The sequence below is a fragment of the Schistocerca americana genome, chromosome 2 (assembly GCF_021461395.2).
Source record: "Schistocerca americana isolate TAMUIC-IGC-003095 chromosome 2, iqSchAmer2.1, whole genome shotgun sequence".
NCBI lineage: Eukaryota > Metazoa > Arthropoda > Insecta > Orthoptera > Acrididae > Schistocerca > Schistocerca americana.
Window position 1 is genome coordinate 607,197,950 of NC_060120.1, and position 20,510 is coordinate 607,218,459.

The 20,510-nt window shown below is 40.2% G+C and overlaps 1 protein-coding gene across 7 annotated transcripts in view; it reads left to right on the forward strand.

Annotated features, from left to right (window-relative positions):
• Positions 1-20,510, forward strand: part of LOC124596570 (patronin) — a 397,221-nt gene that overhangs the window by 318,502 nt on the left and 58,209 nt on the right. For all 7 annotated transcript variants that reach the window (XM_047135757.1, XM_047135758.1, XM_047135759.1 and 4 more), the window contains 3 exons: positions 6,936-7,196; positions 7,957-8,246; positions 10,965-11,165. In XM_047135757.1, coding sequence (XP_046991713.1) covers positions 6,936-7,196; positions 7,957-8,246; positions 10,965-11,165 — 752 coding nt within the window. The remainder of the gene's footprint in view (positions 1-6,935; positions 7,197-7,956; positions 8,247-10,964; positions 11,166-20,510) is intronic.

Genomic DNA, 20,510 nt, shown 5'->3' on the forward strand with positions numbered 1-20,510 from the left:
TCTGATGACTCAACCAGCCTTTACAGATGTGCGGTTGTTCAGGAGTGTACCTCGTATTAGACAGTCACAGTTTTAGCCTGCTAGACATAACATTTGTCATGGTAAGCTGGAAGCCTAATGTTAACAGACCCATTAAGCATGTTATCCATATCTCAACATGTCATTCTATTACATGTTAAAAGTGCTCCTTTGGCCAGTCTCTTGACTCTGTTATACTCCATAAGTTGATGCAGTGTCAGTTGCAGAAAAATGCTTGTTGAACAAAGGTGGGGTTGAGAAGACTATACCTGGATCAGAATAACAAAGTGGTTGACAGCAAACCACATTTGAGTGGAATGGGGCGACATTGTCAGTTTGCCAATGTGCGTGCTCGCAGTACAGTTGTTTAGCAACATCTGTGCAATTCCCTACTGGCTCTCTTCCCACACTTCCTATTGACCTGCAGTATTGAGTTCTCTTTACGGGGTTATAGTATCCTTGTCACTGGCACTCCTATGTATAAAATGATTTTGTTTAACTATTATTTGCACATCTGAACAAAAGCAGCAGGATGTGCACTATCTACAATAATGATAATTTTGTATGAGAGGAATGCTCAAGTGGATCTGAAAACATCATGTGAATGCAATAACTAACAACATTAAAATAACAAAGTAAGCAGTTTAAGTTCTTCCCAAGTACATGTAGTTTTTTTATTGATGTATCTTCTTTTCTCTTGTAATATCTGTGTGTATGGCGATAAACGGCATCTCTTTTGGACCAAGTCCAAGTTCATGAATTGTTCTTTTATCTTCCTCTTTTTACCAGATGTCTTTAGCTTAGATGAACTAGTCCCTACCTGTTCTGCACACTATTTTTCCTCACAAACTTTCAGAACATTGTTTTTATGTATCTTCAAAGCATTTATAGTTAATTCAGTCATCTTCATTAGAGGTAGTTAGGTCACACCATTCGCTCTCGCCTTCTTAAAATACTCCTGCACGCAGAACATGAGCAGATCACTGATCTTAAATGTTGGCAACTTTCCTCCACACTTCCACTGCAAGCTTCACACATTCTGTGGCACAAAGTAAACTTGCCATACAGAGAAACAAAGCACACTCTGAAAGGGTTCACAACTGTTAAGTTATCTGCCAAAAGCGATGTCTGCAAATGACAAGTAACCACTACATGCTGTAACAGTGATTTGACAACCATGAATGGAACAAATCGAGCAACAAAGTGTGCCTTAGTGGGGTGCCAACGCTGTAAACAGAAGTTAATCAGTTTATTATTCTTTTCCAGGTAAAATATTGAATGCAAAAAAAAATCCTTTCACACGATGTAGATAATATACTTTTTTTTTAGTGTACACTGCTATGACTGCCTTTTGGCACAGTACGTTTCGTCTGAGACATGGAGAAGGCTCTGCTGGAGGCTATAAAGTACACTGGTTGCAATCGGCTGCGAACAGTGGCATATAGTGCCATGGATGATGACTGCTGCTTGTGCTCTGAGACCACCCTCCTCGGTTCCATTTGGGGAAGCCAACTAGCATTGCACATGGGGTGCAGGCTAAGCTGACTATTTTGTAGCATCATACCCAGATTCAGTCTTAGTCCTCCGGTTAGGAGCAGAATGGAAGGTCTAACTGGAGCCTCAGTTGATTCTGTAAAGGTATTGGGTGCGAATTCCTCAATCTCAGCTGGCAGATGTAGAATTTGTGTTCCCCTTAATAAGTCAGACATGGCTGCATGCAGGAAGTGCCCAGATAGTATAAGAAACAGAAAGTTTCCCAGCAGAAAATTTGCTGCCTCCCTCAGAGCCCCTGCCTGCCTGCCTACCTACCTACCTACCTACCTACCTTCCTGTTGATAACTCAAAGCTTCTGCTATTCAGTGAGTGGTCTCCTTTACTCCTAAATTATTAATGCTAGTATCTTCAGGTAACTTGCATATGTCCTGGAGGAACCATAGTTCAACCCCCTGACTATTACATCACTGGCAGTTGTGAATAACTAAAATCATGTAATATATATATAAAAAAGAAAGATGATGAAACTTACCAAACAAAAGCGCTGGCAGGTCGATAGACACACAAACAAACACAAACATACACACAAAATTCTAGCTTTCGCAACCAATGGTTGCCTCGTCAGGAAAGAGGGAAGGAGAAGGAAAGACAAAAGGATATGGGTTTTAAGGGAGAGGGTAAGGAGTCATTCCAATCCCGGGAGCGGAAAGACTTACCTTAGGGGGAAAAAAGGACAGGTATACACTCGCGCGCACACACACACATATCCATCCACACATACACAGACACAAGCAGACATTTGTAAAGGCAAAGAGTTTGGGCATTTTTTTGGGCAGAGATGTCAGTCGGGGCGGATGTACAGAGGCAAAGATGAAGTTGAAAGACAGGTGAGGTATGAGCGGCGGCAAATTGAAATTAGAAATTAGCGGAGATTGAGGCCTGGCGGATAGCGAGAAGAAAGGATATGCTGAAGGGCAAGTTCCCATCTCCGGAGTTCTGACAGGTTGGTGTTAGTGGGAAGTATCCAGATAACCCGGACGGTGTAACACTGTGCCAAGATGTGCTGGCCGTGCACCAAGGCATGTTTAGCCACAGGGTGATCCTCATTACCAACAAACACTGTCTGCCTGTGTCCATTCATGCGAATCAAAGGCAGAGCCACGTGTGAAAGCACCCACGTGATTTACCAACTGACCTGCCTACACTGTGAAGCGTTCTATGTGGGAATGACCAGCAACAAACTCCACCAAGAGTGTCTTTCCGCCGTCCACCTAACCTTCGCAACCTCTTAGTTCATCCCTATGAAATCCCCAAACCACCTTCCCTACCCTCTGGCTCCTACCCCTGTAACCGCCCCCGGTGTAAAACCTGTCCCATGCACCCTCCCACCACCACCTATTCCAGTCCTGTAACCCGGAAGGTGTACACGATCAAAGGCAGAGCCACGTGTGAAAGCACCCACGTGATTTACCAACTGACCTGCCTACACTGTGAAGCGTTCTATGTGGGAATGACCAGCAACAAACTGTCCATTCGCATGAATGGACACAGGCAGACAGTGTTTGTTGGTAATGAGGATCACCCTGTGGCTAAACATGCCTTGGTGCACGGCCAGCACATCTTGGCACAGTGTTACACCGTCCGGGTTATCTGGATACTTCCCACTAACACCAATCTGTCAGAACTCCGGAGATGGGAACTTGCCCTTCAGCATATCCTTTCTTCTCGCTATCCGCCAGGCCTCAATCTCCGCTAATTTCTAATTTCAATTTGCCGCCGCTCATACCTCACCTGTCTTTCAACTTCATCTTTGCCTCTGTACATCCGCCCCGACTGACATCTCTGCCCAAAAAATGCCCAAACTCTTTGCCTTTACAAATGTCTGCTTGTGTCTGTGTATGTGTGGATGGATATGTGTGTGTGTGCGCGCGAGTGTATACCTGTCCTTTTTTCCCCCTAAGGTAAGTCTTTCCGCTCCCGGGATTGGAATGACTCCTTACCCTCTCCCTTAAAACCCATATCCTTTTGTCTTTCCTTCTCCTTCCCTCTTTCCTGACGAGGCAACCATTGGTTGCGAAAGCTAGAATTTTGTGTGTATGTTTGTGTTTGTTTGTGTGTCTATCGACCTGCCAGCGCTTTTGTTTGGTAAGTTTCATCATCTTTCTTTTTTATATATATATATATATATATATATATATATATATATATATATATATATATATATATATATATATATATATATATATATATATATATTGTTTTTTAAAGTTAATTTATTCAGGGCAAACCACAGCTTAAGAAATTTTCTTCATTTATTCATTTTCATTCACAAAATTCTAAACAAATAATATTGTCAAGCTAGATGTATTACTAACAAGCAGCATCTCTGAACTTTGTTCTTCCCACTCAAGTAATTAACAGATAACTACAATAAAACCAGACATCCTGGATTTTCCATTGTTTAACAGTTTACTACTAATATCTTTACATCTATACCTTGTGTGTACTTTTTAAAGTGCAGTTTTTATTTTATTGTATTCTTTCTTTTCTTTTGAGACTCAAATTACTTTGGGGATAACTATTTTTCTTCAAATAATACTTGGGAATTCTTTTTATTTCCTTTTAATGTACTGAAGCTTTATTATCTTTTTATGCATACATCAGAAGTCAACAGCAGTGGGAGTGCCAACAATCCATGTCCCCAGATACAACAATTAAAATAAAAAAACTCAAACAAAAAACTTGAGTGCCACCACCACTTTGAGCCCTGGTGTAAACAATCCAAGCAAAATTAAACCTTTTCAGGTGTTGGCATATGGCGTCCCATTGCCATTCCTTAATGTAATGGTCACATGCCACTTCAAAGCTGAAAATAATGATAATACTGTGATGTGCTTGCATATATGGTCCCATTGGATTATTATTATTATTGTTGTTATTATTGAACTGTTGCTGGAAATATCTTGACAACTTACAAAAAATCCACACTGTACAACCAAAATATAGCTCCATTCAGAAATTTTCTAGTTTCTATTCAATCAGGTATTTTGCAAATAGTCACTACTCTCAATGTAAATCGCCATCGATCTTTTATACAAACAGTGCACCCTTTCTATCATCTTAGTGTGTGCCAATCCCGCAAATAAACTCAGCAAACATGCAGTCATCACAGAGTGTGCTAATTACATGTAAAACAAAAGGGCAAGCACTCAAATTACCCCAGCCAAAATCATTGTAAAATTCAAATCAGTATCTGACCATAACTCAAATCATGGACCAACAGTAAGTGCTTGGTCTGAATACAATCCTCTCATTGAAATGTTGCAATCATCCAACGTATTATATATACCCACTCTTTACATCACTATTTAGAAAGATCTCCCGCTATAGGAATTTAATTACAAACAAAGGGAACCCACTAGACCATAAGATGTGGCTGTCTGCCTAGCTGCTAACTGTGACTGTCAGCATACCATCTCCACTGTGACTAGAAGACACGTGTTAAACCTTTATCGAACCACTTAAGCAAACAGATGTTCTGTGCTACCATTACTTTTAACAAATAAATAATTATTTCGGATGGCCTTTGTACCTTCTTCTCGTGGCCATCTTCCATGTTCTGTGGCATCTTTGCCTCTCGAACAGCTATGACTGTTTGTCAAAAAATTCTGGTATCATCTTTGCCACTTGTTTCATCATTGGTGTAGGTCATCGCTTTTGTATTGGTACTCTGTAACACATTTTAAATAATCACATTTAACCAAATACTTACAACAGCATACAATCAATACCCAACACATGATCGTAAGTCCAGCCGCTGCATCAACAAATTAAGATGGTGGAACTGCTGTGATGATGAGTAAACCTCATTTGCCACAATCCACATGGTGGTGCAACATGCTGCTGAGCACCACGTGTTAGAGTTCATTGGCCGCTTCACAACCTTCCATCCACCAGCAGCTTTCCTGAACTACAAAGATGAGAGTTACCCTTGCAAAATGTCCTTCACTCCTGACAATACTTCTGGCCTCAATCTGTGGTAACCCACTGTCTCCACACCCTCCACCCAACATTTCCCTTCCTCTGTCCTGCACCACCTTCCATGTCTCCAAATCATCTTCCTCATTTGCCACAACCCACTAACTCTGGTACCCATGCATCGTATGCCAAGCCTATGTACCTACCACTCCTCTCTCCCGTGTTCCTAGCCAGAAAACCTGCTGCTTCCCTCAGAGCTGCTAGTTACCCACGCCAAGCTTTTCTTTCTGCCTCCCACCTCTCTCCTGCTGTACCCATGCCATCCAACACAACACCCACCCTACTCTAGTCCACCTGCCGAAATGCGAGCCCACATTGTGTGTCCAGATAGTGGCACTCTCTCTCTCTCTCTCTCTCTCTCTCTCTCTCTCTCTCTCTCTGTCTGTCTGTGTGTGTGTGTGTGTGTGTGTGTGTGTGTGTGTGTGTGTGTGTGTGTGTGTGTGTACTCTAGCTCGACAACAAATTTATTCTGAAAGCTAGCAAATTTTTTTTCTCTTTCATGTGAGCCTTTCGATGACTCATAGCTTCTGATATTTGGTGAATGGCCTCCTCTGCTTGTATTTACATTCTGTCAAAACTTTCTTACTAAATTTTTGTCTGAAGATACTATTAGTTTCATTATGGCAGATGACGTATCAATTTGTTCTATAGACTTACATAAGTAAAAACTTATAAAACTACTTGCCAGTTGCTGAAAATTTCAGAAAACAAAGGAGGCAAATTTGTAGGTTAGCCACAGTTGTTCCAATAAAGTATTTGTGATGGAAAAAAAGTCTCTCTTCTGTGTTGATTACTATTGTGTGTGTTTCCATGTCAGTTGGCAGTGGAAGACACAGAGAAACTATGCTCAACTGTCTTGTTGTATGTCAAACAGTTGATTTATGTCTGCCACCAACTCATCATTAAAACAAATGTTTACATGTATAGCCCTTGATAAACTACTCATTCAGAAACTGATTTGTTAATTCTTATTGAAGATGAAGATGATTGCTTGTAGTATCAAAATTTATGTTCAGAGAGCTTATGATCTATGTCAGTCCAGTAGCATTTTCACTTGAATACAAGTAGAAAGAATTTGTTAGCTGTTGAATTGTGGATAACATAGGTACTATAATTCCTGGTCTCAACTCCTCTGATTGTATAACTGTGCTTCTGTCCATTGAAAATATCTAAGATATTGTTCGTGTTCCTATGAGTACTCTGCAACACTTGTTTCCAAAATATTGTATCCCTGCATTACTTTCAGGCTTTCAGAAAAGATACTGTGATAGATATTCAACTGTATATCCAAAGTAAAACTTGAGTAATTTTCTTAAAATCTTACATAAATAGCAAAATGTTACGCATATGGATACAGCAAAATTTTATTCACTTTTTTTCGTCAGGAGGTGGTAGCGGTTTCCAGCTCCACCAGACAGAGCCATCACCTATTAGTGGGATGTTCATTTCCACACCCGTGCAACAAACTGCATCTCCACAGCACCGAGGAGGCGGTGGGGATGCTCCTGGTAGAGGGGGTCTAAGCCTACAGCAACCATCTGGAGATACAGTAATGCTGGAGAAGAACAAAAGTCCTGCTGTGATGCATGCACCTGTACCAACACCATCTGTTGATGATATGGAGCCACAGAGCATTTCTTTTATAGGTATCATCAGTAATCTCCTTATTACAGGAAAGAAAAGGCATTGAACAGAAAATTCTTACCTAATAGTTAAGAAGTTACCGAAGCAATTTTTGTTTACTTTAAGTAACAACGAGAAAGCAAAAAAGGAAAACATCAGTTGCAATTTCTTTTTGTATTAAGTGACTATGATATTTCTTTATTTTGTTTGAACGGAGTATATGATGTCCCACTTATTTCCTTTCTGCCCTATCCCCAAATGTCTGAGCATTTTTGTGGTAACATAATGTAGATAAAGTGGCTACGGGTTCATGTGAACAAAATGCACAGTACAGTTTGGATATATATTAAAAAAAACTGGGGGGGGGGGGGGGGGGCTGGTACATACATGCTTACATGATGTTTGTCTGCTCAGCACTTCTTTCATTTGGTACTTAGGAATCTATCCTCGTATCCATATTACAGATATAGGTATTATCTTTGTGACAGATTGGGAGGATTAACAATTTCTTACTACTTTCATGAGACAGTTGTGTAGAACAGTTACCTGACCTGAATTTCAGACTAACCGACATTACCTCACTGTGATGTGGTATTCGCGAGAGGTGGGACATTTTTATAAATTTCTTGCAAATAGCTGTGCTGCTGCTGCTGTTCTGAGTTCTTAATTTTAAAGATGCCTTTTTAGGTTGAAATTGTATATTCTGAAATTCTTAGAATTATTATACAACTTTTTTCCCCTGTCACTGTTGGAAAAGCTAAGAGAACATTTACAATTTTGTAGGTGCACCAAGTTCTTCAGATGAAGGCCTGGCCAAAAATATAAAAGGACTTCATATTACTTCTGGCAGTCGCACATACCGAATTCCTTCTCCAACACGACCAACTATTTCTCATAACTCCTTCCAGAAGCATGAACCAGAAGAATTACCTCAGAGTAAAATGAGTAGTGATGTTGACATTTCCCCACCTGGAGATAGTGGACCAGAGAAAGGGTTTTACATCTCTTTTGATGGTGACTCTCAACCAAAGAGGCCAAAACCACCATTGAGGATGAAGAGATCACCAAAAAAGGTTTGAAGCAGCTTTAGACATTACTTAATTAAATAATGCATAGATCTTGGTGTGTAGAAACTCATGTGTGGAAATAAATACAAACATTCAAAAAAATGGTGTCCTCTGCTTGTATTTACATTCTATCAAAACTTTCTTACTAAATTCTTGTCTGAAGATACTATTAGTTTCATTATGGCAAATGACCATTTTACTTGATTGATATAACACATTGATTCTAGAATAATTTTGCAGTTTGGTTATATTCTCTTGTAAAATATTCTATCTTGACACCAAATTTTATAGAAGATGAAACATTGATATTTTGCAGACAGAGCTCATTTCTGAAGTGTTGTTAAACAAAGTGCAGGTTTTCCCCTGTGCATAGTAAAATATTGTAGAAAATATTCAGAATTACTTTTAAAGTGTTTCTTGTGAGAGGAGATAGGAAAATCTGTTAATATTATGTTAACTTGTTGGATATATAGACTTGGTGTTGGATATATAGACTTGGTGTTGGATATATAGACTTGGTGTTGGATATATAGACTTGGTGTTGGATATATAGACTTGGTGTTGGATATATAGACTTGGTGTTGGATATATAGACTTGGTGTTGGATATATAGACTTGGTGTTGGATATAGAATTGGATTTCACGGACGGGCGTGGGTGTGGGTGTGGGTGTGGGTGTGGGCGTGGGCACGTGTGTGTGTGTGTGTGTGTCTGTGTGTGTGTGTGTTTGTTTGTTTGTTTTTCCAACCATTCTATTGAAATGGTATCGACAGGAAAAATGAACCACCAAAGCAATCTAGAATAGCTGAAACTGAAATGTGTGTTGGATGTCATTGATGCGTGTAGTATAAAAGGTTGATGTGATACTGAGTGTGTTCTAAAAACCATGAGATTGTGTGAAAAGTTATTTTTACACACCCAAGACACGTGTACTAAATTCATAGTTATATATAAATTCCACGTAGGGAAAAATCTATCATTGTTAGTGTCCCTTCTGATTCTTAATCACGAAATTGTAGAGAAGTGCCGCCAAGAAAGAACAAAATCAGGATCAGTCTCTTGTTGGAAGAGGAAAACACCTGGCAACGGTATGGAGGTCCATTTCAAGCATTGTTGAATTGACTCAAGTGCAGTATTGTTCTTGACAATTCTGTGTGGGACTGTGAGATATTCTGTGTTTTGAATTGTACCATACCCAAAAGAAATGATGAAATGTAGGGTTTGTCTTCGTTGTGGTGTCAGTAAACAGAAACAGCAGCAACAGTAATTTAGTATGGTAGGCTGTGTGTGCTCTGTGACAGAAATGGCCACTGCAACCAGGACTGGAGTGAGGCACAATATATTGCACACAGAAAGTGCACTGCTGGCACCAGCTTGACAGCTAAAGTGGTGCCATACTTAGGAAGGATAGGATGTTGATGAGCAGCAGCATCACATCATTTTCAGCAATGAATCTTGGTTGTGCAGAATCTCAGATAACTGAAGCTTGCAAGTATGGTGGCACCAAGGGGGGAAGGCAAATCATTCTGTTGTTTTGGAGAGATGTGTTGGTGGTACACATAGTGTGTTGAAAGCCATCAGTTGCCTCGTAGTGATAAATAGAACAGTGGTGCCACTGCAGTACATCAGTCATCTGGCATCCTCATGTGCAACCTCTCGTAAGACAATATTAATGTACCATCATTCAACAAGACAGTGCTCATCCTCTCATGGCATGTATGTCTATGAACAGGCTATATGATGCTGATGTACAATCCTTAGGTAGTAAAAGACCTGATCTGTCCACAATACGTGTGGCACCAGCTTAGACATCAGTCCCATCCCAGTGCCAATGTCTGGGATATCGACAGCCAACATCTTTATTAAATAAGGGACTAGCAATGTGCTTGTACTGTCAATTTCAATGTTCATTTAATTTGATTTTGTAATTACTAAAATAAAACCATATAACCTATCAGTGGGCAAGGTTTCATTTCACTTTGTCTTCTGATACCAGCTGCTCAGTTTTTTCTGTTAGCAAAAGCATTTAATTTTGCCAGAAAATGTACCTTGGTACAATGCTACATTAAAGATATGACATCATTTTCTACTACTATTGCAAGAGTTGGTTTTCAGAATCTTACTTGATACATTGGAACTCTTCATATTTTTTGTGGCATAATTTCATTTTGTTCCCTAGTGATTATAGATGTTTGTCATTTCATACCAAATTACAGGTCATTGTTGCTTAAAAATATCCCTCGCCTCATGAAGAGCTAATTTGCAATTTGGCTGTTCATTTACACGTCGGAACTGTTCATTGAAGATCTTCCTTGTCTTGTACATTTCGTTTATGTAAATATTGTTAAGAGTAAGATCAGTAGTGGAGAAACTGTTTCATTTCTTATTACATTTGATTTTGTCCAGTAAGTACACATTATTTGAATTTGTCACTTCCTCGTTTAAAATTTTTATCATAGGTTGTGTACAAGTTCACTAGGTCTTGATCTGCTAATTTATTCTGGGATCTGTATGTGCAATGAAATGCTCCATAATCATCAACTACTTTGAAAAAAGTAAACAAATGTATCCTACCCCTTTTTTAAATGGGAGGTTAGGGGAAAGTAATACCCATTATCATATTTAGGTTGGCTACATTCTTATTGTGTAACAATTTTTGTTTTTTTGTTTTGTTTTTCTCACTTTTTTTTAAATTTTGTTTTTGTTTTCTTTATTTATATTTCAGGAACGTCAGGTTTCACATTATGAAAGTTTGGTTGGCGAAAGAGAAGAACTGAGAGGGAATCATTCTAGTCAAGAATCTAACCCACTAAGGGAGCAAGAAGGCAAAGAGAAACCAAGAGAGTCTGAAAGGTTAAAAGAGGTGGAAGAAGGTTCTCAAGGTGTTGGGCTTGTTATAGGTTCTGAACTTGCTAATCCAGATCCAGTGAGTGTTTTTTTTTTTTTATGAATTTTCTGTTTACTCTTTGTTCCAACATACAGAAAGGGTCTGTTGTTGCATCAGTATTAACAAAACAGATTACTACTTTTTATAAAATTGTGTTTAATTGAAGATAAACATGGAAAAATGGCTTTGTTTTAAAAGTTTGTAGCAAGTAGAAGAAAAGAATCTCCCCCCCCCCCCTCTCTCTATCTCTCTCTGTCTCCCTCTCCCTCTCCCCCATCCCCCTCTTCCTCTTCTCCTCCCGCACACCTCTCACCCCAGCCAATCTCACACCATCCTTCTCCTTTCTCTGCCCTCTCCCACCCTTTCTCTCTCCCACCCTTTCTCTCTCCCACCCTTTCTCTCTCCCACCCTTTCTCTCTCCCACCCTTTCTCTCTCCCACCCTTTCTCTCTCCCACCCTTTCTCTCTCCCACCCTTTCTCTCTCCCACCCTTTCTCTCTCCCACCCTTTCTCTCTCCCACCCTTTCTCTCTCCCACCCTTTCTCTCTCCCACCCTTTCTCTCTCCCACCCTTTCTCTCTCCCACCCTTTCTCTCTCCCACCCTTTCTCTCTCCCACCCTTTCTCTCTCCCACCCTTTCTCTCTCCCACCCTTTCTCTCTCCCACCCTTTCTCTCTCCCACCCTTTCTCTCTCCCACCCTTTCTCCCTCCCACTTTCTCTCTCTCTCTCTCTCTCTCTCTCTCTCTCTCTCTCTCTCTCCCCCCCCTCTCTCTCTCCCCCTCCCCCTCCCCCTCCGTCTCCTCCTTTCTCTCCTCTTTACCCATCACCCTTCCACAGGTCTCCCCTTCCTCCCTCTACCTCCATCCTCTCTGCATCATTTCCCAACTCCCTCCCACCTCTCTGTCTCTAACCCCTTCCACAGCCCTTCCCTTTGCTCACCTCAATCCATCCGACTCTTTTTTTCCAGCCTCGATCCCCACAACCCCCTCTCCTTTGCCTGCCTCAACTCCCCCTACCCTTTTGCTCACCTCAACTGCCACATCCCCTGCCCCTTTGAAGTAAGAGTTGCCATTTTGGAAATGTTAAGCTAAATTTAGATCTTAGTGGCAGAGAGCAAATTTGAGTAATGGTCAATGACAGCTTTATCTTTCAAATACACCAAGGAATGTATTCCATCCCAAATATTGAAGAAGAAACTTATGTACCTGGGCACACAATAATGCAATATATGTTTCTACTGTAATTGAGTTCCCAGTAGGTTGATACTGTCTACTGAATCAGATGTCGGGAACTTTCAGCTTTCAGCTCACAGGATACTAAATATTCTCTTTCTTCTTCAAAAGCTTAAGAAAAAAATTTGCATGTCTTAATATAGATAAAAGACTGCTCAAGGTAATGAATGACAGGACCATGATTTGATAAAGATATTTGTTCAGCAATATGATAGGTACGATTGGCAATAATGTCTCTATCATTAAATGCCTCAAGTCCTTGAACTTTAGACACTTCGTCTCCTGGGTACCGTACAGTTGCTACGGTCACCCATCCATTGCAAACTCTATTCTGATTATTATTTTGTAGAGAAAAATTAAACTCCTCTACGAGAAACAGAAGGGCCATGCAAAAACACCTGCCCATTGACGCTATTAACATTAATATCAATGTTGTCAATAGCCTTATAAACAGTGTGGCGTGTTTGCCTTCTCCTCATGTAGTAGCACGGCATCTCTGCGACTCCGTGCTGCTGCTCGTGAGGCTGCTCGACGACTGACGCCGTCTTGTGACAAACGTTACTCATGCAGCTGCGTTATCAAAACTACAACTTCCTGTGGGCCCCTTAGCTCTCAGCTGTGAAGCGCGACCTTGAGCGCGAGGACACCGGAAATCATACTTTCCCGTCACTTACTTCACAGATAATTTGAATCCAGGCAGTCAAATGGTTATTTGGAAAAAGGAATTCTCTCTGTCGTTCTTCTGAATTGAACAATGGAAAATCCAGGATGGAATGTAACAGTATTATGAAAAGGATTGTAGCTATTCGCGGAGACACTGAGTTGCAGATAGGCACAACAAAAATACTGTCACACAATAAGCTTTTGGCCAACAAAACCTTTGTGAAAAATACACACACACACATACACACTCTACTCATACATTTCTCTGACAGTATCCTCCTCTCCTCTCCTCCCTCCCACTCTCTCACTATTCCTTGCTCTCCCTCTGGCTTCAGCTGCCAGTGACTGTGGTCGAGTGTGTGTGTGTGTGTGTGTGTGTGTGTGTGTGTGTGTGTGTGTGTGTGTGCTTTTGTCTATTTTGACAAAGACCTTGTTGGCCAAAAGCTTATTGTGACAGTCTTTTTGTTGTCTACCTGCAACTCAGTATCTCTGCTACATTCTTCTGAACTGAATTAGTTATCCTGTGTTCTGTGGAGCATACATGTGTCATCCCACTGTGAGGTTTTAAATTTTTTTCTGTTGTTTACTTTCCCATTATTTTTTGTGCTCACAGTATGAAGTTTTCTGTGCCTAGACAATGTTAAAGCTAACATACATACATATTGTTCATTGTAACCTGAAAAAAATTATGTAGTGTTTAACAGTTTTTCAGTCCATACTGTATCATTTTCTGAGTTCAAATAGCAAGATGTTCACACATTATTTATCACTAAATTTTCAGTTAATACTAGATGACTGCTTAATTACCTTCTCATTTGTCTAGTTGTGAGCTATGGTACTTTGCCCCTTTGATATAAGTGTCGTTTGCCGTCAGTGTCAATCTTCTGCTGAATGTAAAAATTGGTTGTGTGACTGCTATTGTCACTATAAATCTGGATGTTCCTACTAGTTATTTGGTGCCTTCTTCCACTAATATAATGATTTGAAACATTTGGATGAATGGTAGATGAACCAGAACATGGAAAACTAGCTCTACCAAAAGCATGCATCAAATCATGGTTCCAGCTTAGCAGTTGTTGCCTCAACAGTTTGTAAACAGGTGAATACATTTGAAGTACTAGGTACCTTCAGCATATGTGACAAAAGCATCTCCAAACAAATGGAAAAGACATTAGGATGTACAATAGAGGTACTCTTGTCACATAGTGAGAGAGAAAATGCATACTCCATTTTGCAAATGCAAATTCCTAAGGAAAATACATGTTCAGCATCAAAGAACATGAACTATGTGTACAGAGATACAGAATACAACAGCCAGTGTACTAGGCTGGAGGATTCTGTTATTGTCCAGGCAGCCATTAGATTCTTAGCACATGTTGCACACCCAAAAGAAAACACAGTTACTTTCTCAATATCCCAGGTGGTTGAGTCCCATTTTGCTTCAGTGTAATAATCTCACTTTGTGATGTACCCAGACAGTTCTTTACATGCCGGAATGAAGTTTTGGATCTGATCAAGAGTTACAAAGATTTTGTGAAGGTCCATGGCCTACTTTATTTCAACCCCTTCCAGCTCTCACCTAAGCGCCATGTCCATCTAGCAAAATTATGTTCTTGAAGACCAGGTATTAATATGCCTGTATGAGAGGGGATGTAGGCTATGACAGTGGTTCTCAAACTGTGGGACGCAATCCTGAGGGGGGGGGGGGGGGGGATGCAAAGGGGGCACATATAATTATGAAAACAAAAATATATTCTTAGGAACAAACAATTCGCTTTATCTTTTGTCAATCAAACGATATGCCAGTGATCGGTTTGAATTTTGCCTGACATCGGTGTTAACGCTAGACGTGGTCGACGACAATGAAACTGCTGTCACGTTTTCAGCATTGTTTGAAATGATTGGTCGAGCTTCATGACTTCCTTCAACACCACTTAGGAACAAAGCCTACCATGTAAGCTGAGTAGGCTTTCTTCCAGAGTGGCAGTGCTTCCTTCGATACTGGGCGGAATACCCTTTATTGCCTGCACTATTAATCTTTCCATAACTATCCCATGCAGTGCAAGGTTTGGCTAGTGTATCTCAATGCATCCTTATAGTGTCTACTATAGGGATGCATTGAGATGCACGAGCCAAGACTATAATTATAATGACAACTATAGTTATAGTCTTATAATTATGACTTTGCGAGGAAGACTTGACTGCAGTATGAAGCGGTTCCTGATTAGTGAGAAACATCAAGACAGCAGTGGTCTGTCAAGTGGCAGAGGGGAGGGAGATACTCCAAAGGCGATAATGAAGAGGTATGATGAGAACTATTTAGTGCTAGACTTCATAAAAATTACAACCAATGGTGAAGAATGTCTGTAGTTTGTTTAATGAATTAGCTGCTGTTGGCACGAAACCTACTGAGTTAAAGAGAGATCTTGAAACCAAACATCCTGAATTAACGGGAAACCAAAAGATTTTTTTATTTTTTTGTCACGAAAATCCAGAAGAACTTTGCTAGAATGACGAATGTGACATCTAAGGCCATTCTAGCCTCTTATTAGATTTCTCATGGAATTGCTAAATGCAAGAAACCACACATGGTTGCAGAAACTCTGTTTTTACAAGCAGCGATAGCTACAGTATCAACAATGTTTGGTGACTCATTTGCTTAACAATTGAGAAGTATTCCTGTCCTAAATGGCATAGTACGTAGAAGAATTTTAGACTTTCCTAATGACTTACTCGAGTAGCTTTGGAGACCAGCCACTTCGAATTTTGGGCCTAGAAATCTGGCCATTTATGCCATTATTTAAAATGTTACTGTCACATATGTAATTGATTTATCGTAAAATGTAATAAACAGTAAAAAAGGCCAAGCTTCAAGATTTACTTTGGTTCTTTGAAAGATTACAAATAAATAAGGATGACAGAAAATAGAGAGGTGAGTTATTGAGCATTTCCTTCCTCTCGAGCTTCCAATATTTCTTGCTCACTTAACAAACATTGTTTTGTAGGAGAATTACAACAAACTGTGAAATCTGGCAAGTACATGCTCAAAATTATGTCAACACAATCAAATACTGGCTCAATACTCTTGACATCAGCTGTTTCATTCTCTAAAGTTTCTTCAGAAAGGTTTGTAGAAACTGACAGCAGGAAGCAGTACTTGCAAAGGGACAGACAGTGGGACATCTGTACATTGTTCTTGTATGATAAGAGTCCATTTTTTGAGTAATAGATGGCTCATGTGTTGGGAAAATTGCAGCCCAATCTATACTTGAACACAATCATTTGAACATGGTGTTTTGACCTGCGCTATGCTCAGGGGCAGTCACCAAAGTGTTAGAACAATACCTTCAAGCTCAGCAAATTGTGTTGCATGGTTAAGGGTGCAGTATATATGTGTAGCTGTAATCAGTGGTGTGACTGTATGTTTTATCATTCCTACATATTTGTGTTAAATTTCATTTGATCAACAGCTTAAATTATTACTCAGAAAACCACACAAAGCTGTTATAACCAACTGTCATAAAAATTTCAGTATCAATTTTTTGTCAGTACTTAATGCACAAATGTGTCTAAATGAATCCCTCTCTATAAACAATGGAAAGTTTAGGATGGCATAACAACAATATTAGGAAAGGATAGATTGCTACTCACAATATACGGGCGGCACTGAATCACAACAAGGTACAATGAAAAGACTGGTATGTATTTAAGCTTCAAAAAGACTTCTTTTAAAGTAGAAAACACCTACAAATTCACACAAGCAGAACTCTCTTACAAAGAAGCGCTGTCTCTGGCCACTGCCACTAACAGAGACAGTGGTCATGTGTGTGCGAAAGTTGTGCTGTTTGTTTGTTTGTTTGTTCTACGTTAGAAGCAGTCTCAGCTTTTGACTGAAAGCTGAAATGTACAGCAGTCTTTTTGTTTTGCCTGTCTGCAACTCAATGTCTCCTCTGTATGGTGAATAACAGTCTATCCGTTTCACAGGATTGTTGTTAATCTCTATATACAGTTTGTCTTGTTATGAAATTTTCAACTGACACTCATCATCTATTACTGCTTAACCATCTTAACCATGGACCTTGCAGTTGGTGGGTAGGCTTGCGTGCCTCAATGATACAGATGACCGTACCGTAGGTGCAACCACAATGGAGGGGTATCGGTTGAGAGGCCAGACAAACGTGTGGTTCCTGAAGAGGGGCAGCAGCCTTTTCAGCAGTTGCAGGGTCAACAGTCTGGATGATTGACTGATCTGGCCTTGTAACACTAACCAAAACAGCCTTACTGTGCTGGTACTGCGAACGGCTGAAAACAAGGGGAAACTGCAGCTGTAATTTTTCCCAAGGGCATGCAGCTTTACTGTATGGTTAAATAATGATAGCGTCCTCTTGGGTAAAATATTCCGGAGGTAAAATAGTCCCCCATTCGGATCTCCGGGCAGGGACTACTCAAGAGGACGTCACTATCAGGAGAAGGAAAACTGGCATTGTATGGATCGGAGCGTGGAATGTCAGATCCCTTAATCGAGCAGGTAGGTTAGAAAATTTAAAAATGGAAATGGATAGGTTAAAGTTAGATATAGTGGGAATTAGTGAAGTTCGGTGGCAGGAGGAACAAGACTTCTGGTCAGGTGACTACAGGGTTATAAATACAAAATCAAATAGGGGTAATGCAGGAGTAGGTTTAATAATGAATAGGAAAATAGGAGTGCGGGTAAGCTACTATAAACAGCATAGTGAACGCATTATTGTGGCCAAGATAGACACGAAGCCCACGCCTACTACAGTAGTACAAGTTTATATGCCAACTAGCTCTGCAGATGACGAAGAAATTGAAGAAATGTATGATGAAATAAAAGAAATTATTGAGATAGTGAAGGGAGACGAAAATTTAATAGTCATGGGCGACTGGAATTCGGTAGTAGGAAAAGGGAGAGAAGGAAACGTAGTAGATGAATATGGATTGGGGCTAAGGAATGAAAGAGGAAGCTGCCTGATAGAATTTTGCACAGAGCACAACTTAATCATAGCTAACACTTGGTTCAAGAATCATAAAAGAAGGTTGTATACATGGAAGAAGCCTGGAGATACTGAGAGGTTTCAGATAGATTATATAATGGTAAGACAGAGATTTAGGAACCAGGTTTTAAGTTGTAAGACATTTCCAGGGGCAGATGTGGACTCTGACCACAATCTATTGGTTATGAACTGTAGATTAAAACTGAAGAAACTGCAAAAAGGTGGGAATTTAAGGAGATGGCATCTGGATAAACTGACTAAACCAGAGGTTGTAGAGAGTTTGAGGGAGAGCATAAGGGAACAATTCACAGGAATGGGGAAAGAAATACAGTAGAAGAAGAATGGGTAGCTCCGAGGGATGAAGTAGTGAAGGCAGCAGAAGATCAAGTAGGTAAAAAGACAAGGGCTAGTAGAAATCCTTGGGTAACAGAAGAAATATTGAATTTAATTGATGAAAGGAGAAAATATAAAAATGCAGTAAATGAAGCAGGCAAAAAGGAATACAAACGTCTCAAAAATGAGATCGATATGAAGTGCAAAATGGCTAAGCAGGGATGGCTAGAGGACAAATGTAAGGATGTAGGGGCTTATCTCACTAGGGGTAAGATAGATACTGCCTACAGGAAAATTAAAGAGACCTTTGGAGAAAAGAGAACCACTTGTATGAATATCAAGAGCTCAGATGGCAACCCAGTTCTAAGCAAAGAAGGGAAGGCAGAAAGGTGGAAGGAGTATATAGAGGGTTTATACAAGGGCGATGTACTTGAGGACAATATTATGGAAATGGAAGAGCATGTAGATGAAGACGAAATGGGAGATATACTGTGTGAAGAGTTTGACAGAGAGTCGAAACAAGGCCCCCGGAGTAGACAATATTCCATTGGAACTACTGACGGCCGTGGGAGAGCCAGTCCTGACAAAACTCTACCATCTGGTGAGCAAGATGTATGAAACAGGCGAAATACCCTCAGACTTCAAGAAGAATATAATAATTCCAATCCCAAAGAAAGCAGGTGTTGACAAATGTGAAAATTACCGAACTATCAGTTTAATAAGTCACAGCTGCAAAATACCAACGCAAATTCTTTACAGATGAATGGAAAAACTGGTAGAAGCCAACCTCGGGGAAGATCAGTTTGGATTCCGCAGAAGTGTTGGAACACATGGGGCAATACTGACCCTACGACTTATGTTAGAAAATAGATTAAGGAAAGGCAAACCTATGTTTCTAGCATTTGTAGACTTGGAGAAAGCTTTTGACAATGTTGACTGGAATACTCTCTTTCAAATTCTAAAGATGGCAGGGGTAAAATACAGGGAGCGAAAGGCTATTTACAATTTGTACAGAAACCGGATGGCAGTTATAAGAGTCGAGGGACATGAAAGGGAAACAGTGGTTGGGAATGGAGTGAGACAGGGTTTTAGCCTATCCCCGATGTTATTCAATCTGTATATTGAGCAAGCAGTGAAGGAAACAAAAGAAAAATTAGGAATTGGAATTAAAATCCATGGAGAAGAAATAAAAACGTTGAGGTTCGCCGATGACATTGTAATTCTGTCAGAGACAGCAAAGAACCTGGAAGAGCAGTTGAACAGAATGGACGGTGTCTTGAAAGGAGGGTATGAGGTGAACATCAACAAAAGCAAAACGAGGGTAATGGAATGTAGTTGAATTAAGTCGGGTGATGCTGAGGGAATTAGATTAGGAAATGAGACACTTAAAGTAGTAAAGGAGTTTTGCTATTTGGGGAGCAAATTAACTGATGGTGGTCAAAGCAGAGGATATAAAATGTAGACTGGCAATGGCAAGGAAAGCGTTTCTGAAAAAGAGAAATTTGTTTACATAGAGTATAGATTTAAGTGTCAGGAAGTTATTTCTGAAAGTATTTGTATGGAGTGCAGCCATGTATGGAAGTGAAACATGGACGATAAATAGTTTGGACAAGAAGAGAATAGAAGCTTTTGAAATGTGGTGCTACAGAAGAATGCTGAAGATTAGATGGGTAGATCACATAACTAATGAGGTGGTTTTGAACAGAATTGGGGAGGAGAGGAGTTTGTGGCACAACTTGACAAGAAGAAGGGACCGGTTGGTAGGACATGTTCTGAGGCATGAAGGGATCACAAATTTAGCCTTGGAGGGCAGCGTGGAGGGTAAAAATCGTAGAGGGAGACCAAGAGATGAGTACACTAAGCAGATTTAGAAGGATGTAGGTTGCAGTAAGTACTGGGAGATGAAGCAGCTTGCACAGGATTGAGTAGCATGAAGAGCTGCATCAAACCAGTCTCAGGACTGAAGACAACAACAACAACAACAACAACAACTGACAAGGAGAGTTTGAGTGCATCTATATCTGTGAAATGCTACATCTGACGCCATCACCCCCTAATTGCCAGAAAGAAAAACTAAGACCACAGGCTCCCATTAAGCTTGTACTTAGTATTTGACAGAGTCTGCTAATTAACCATCGTCAC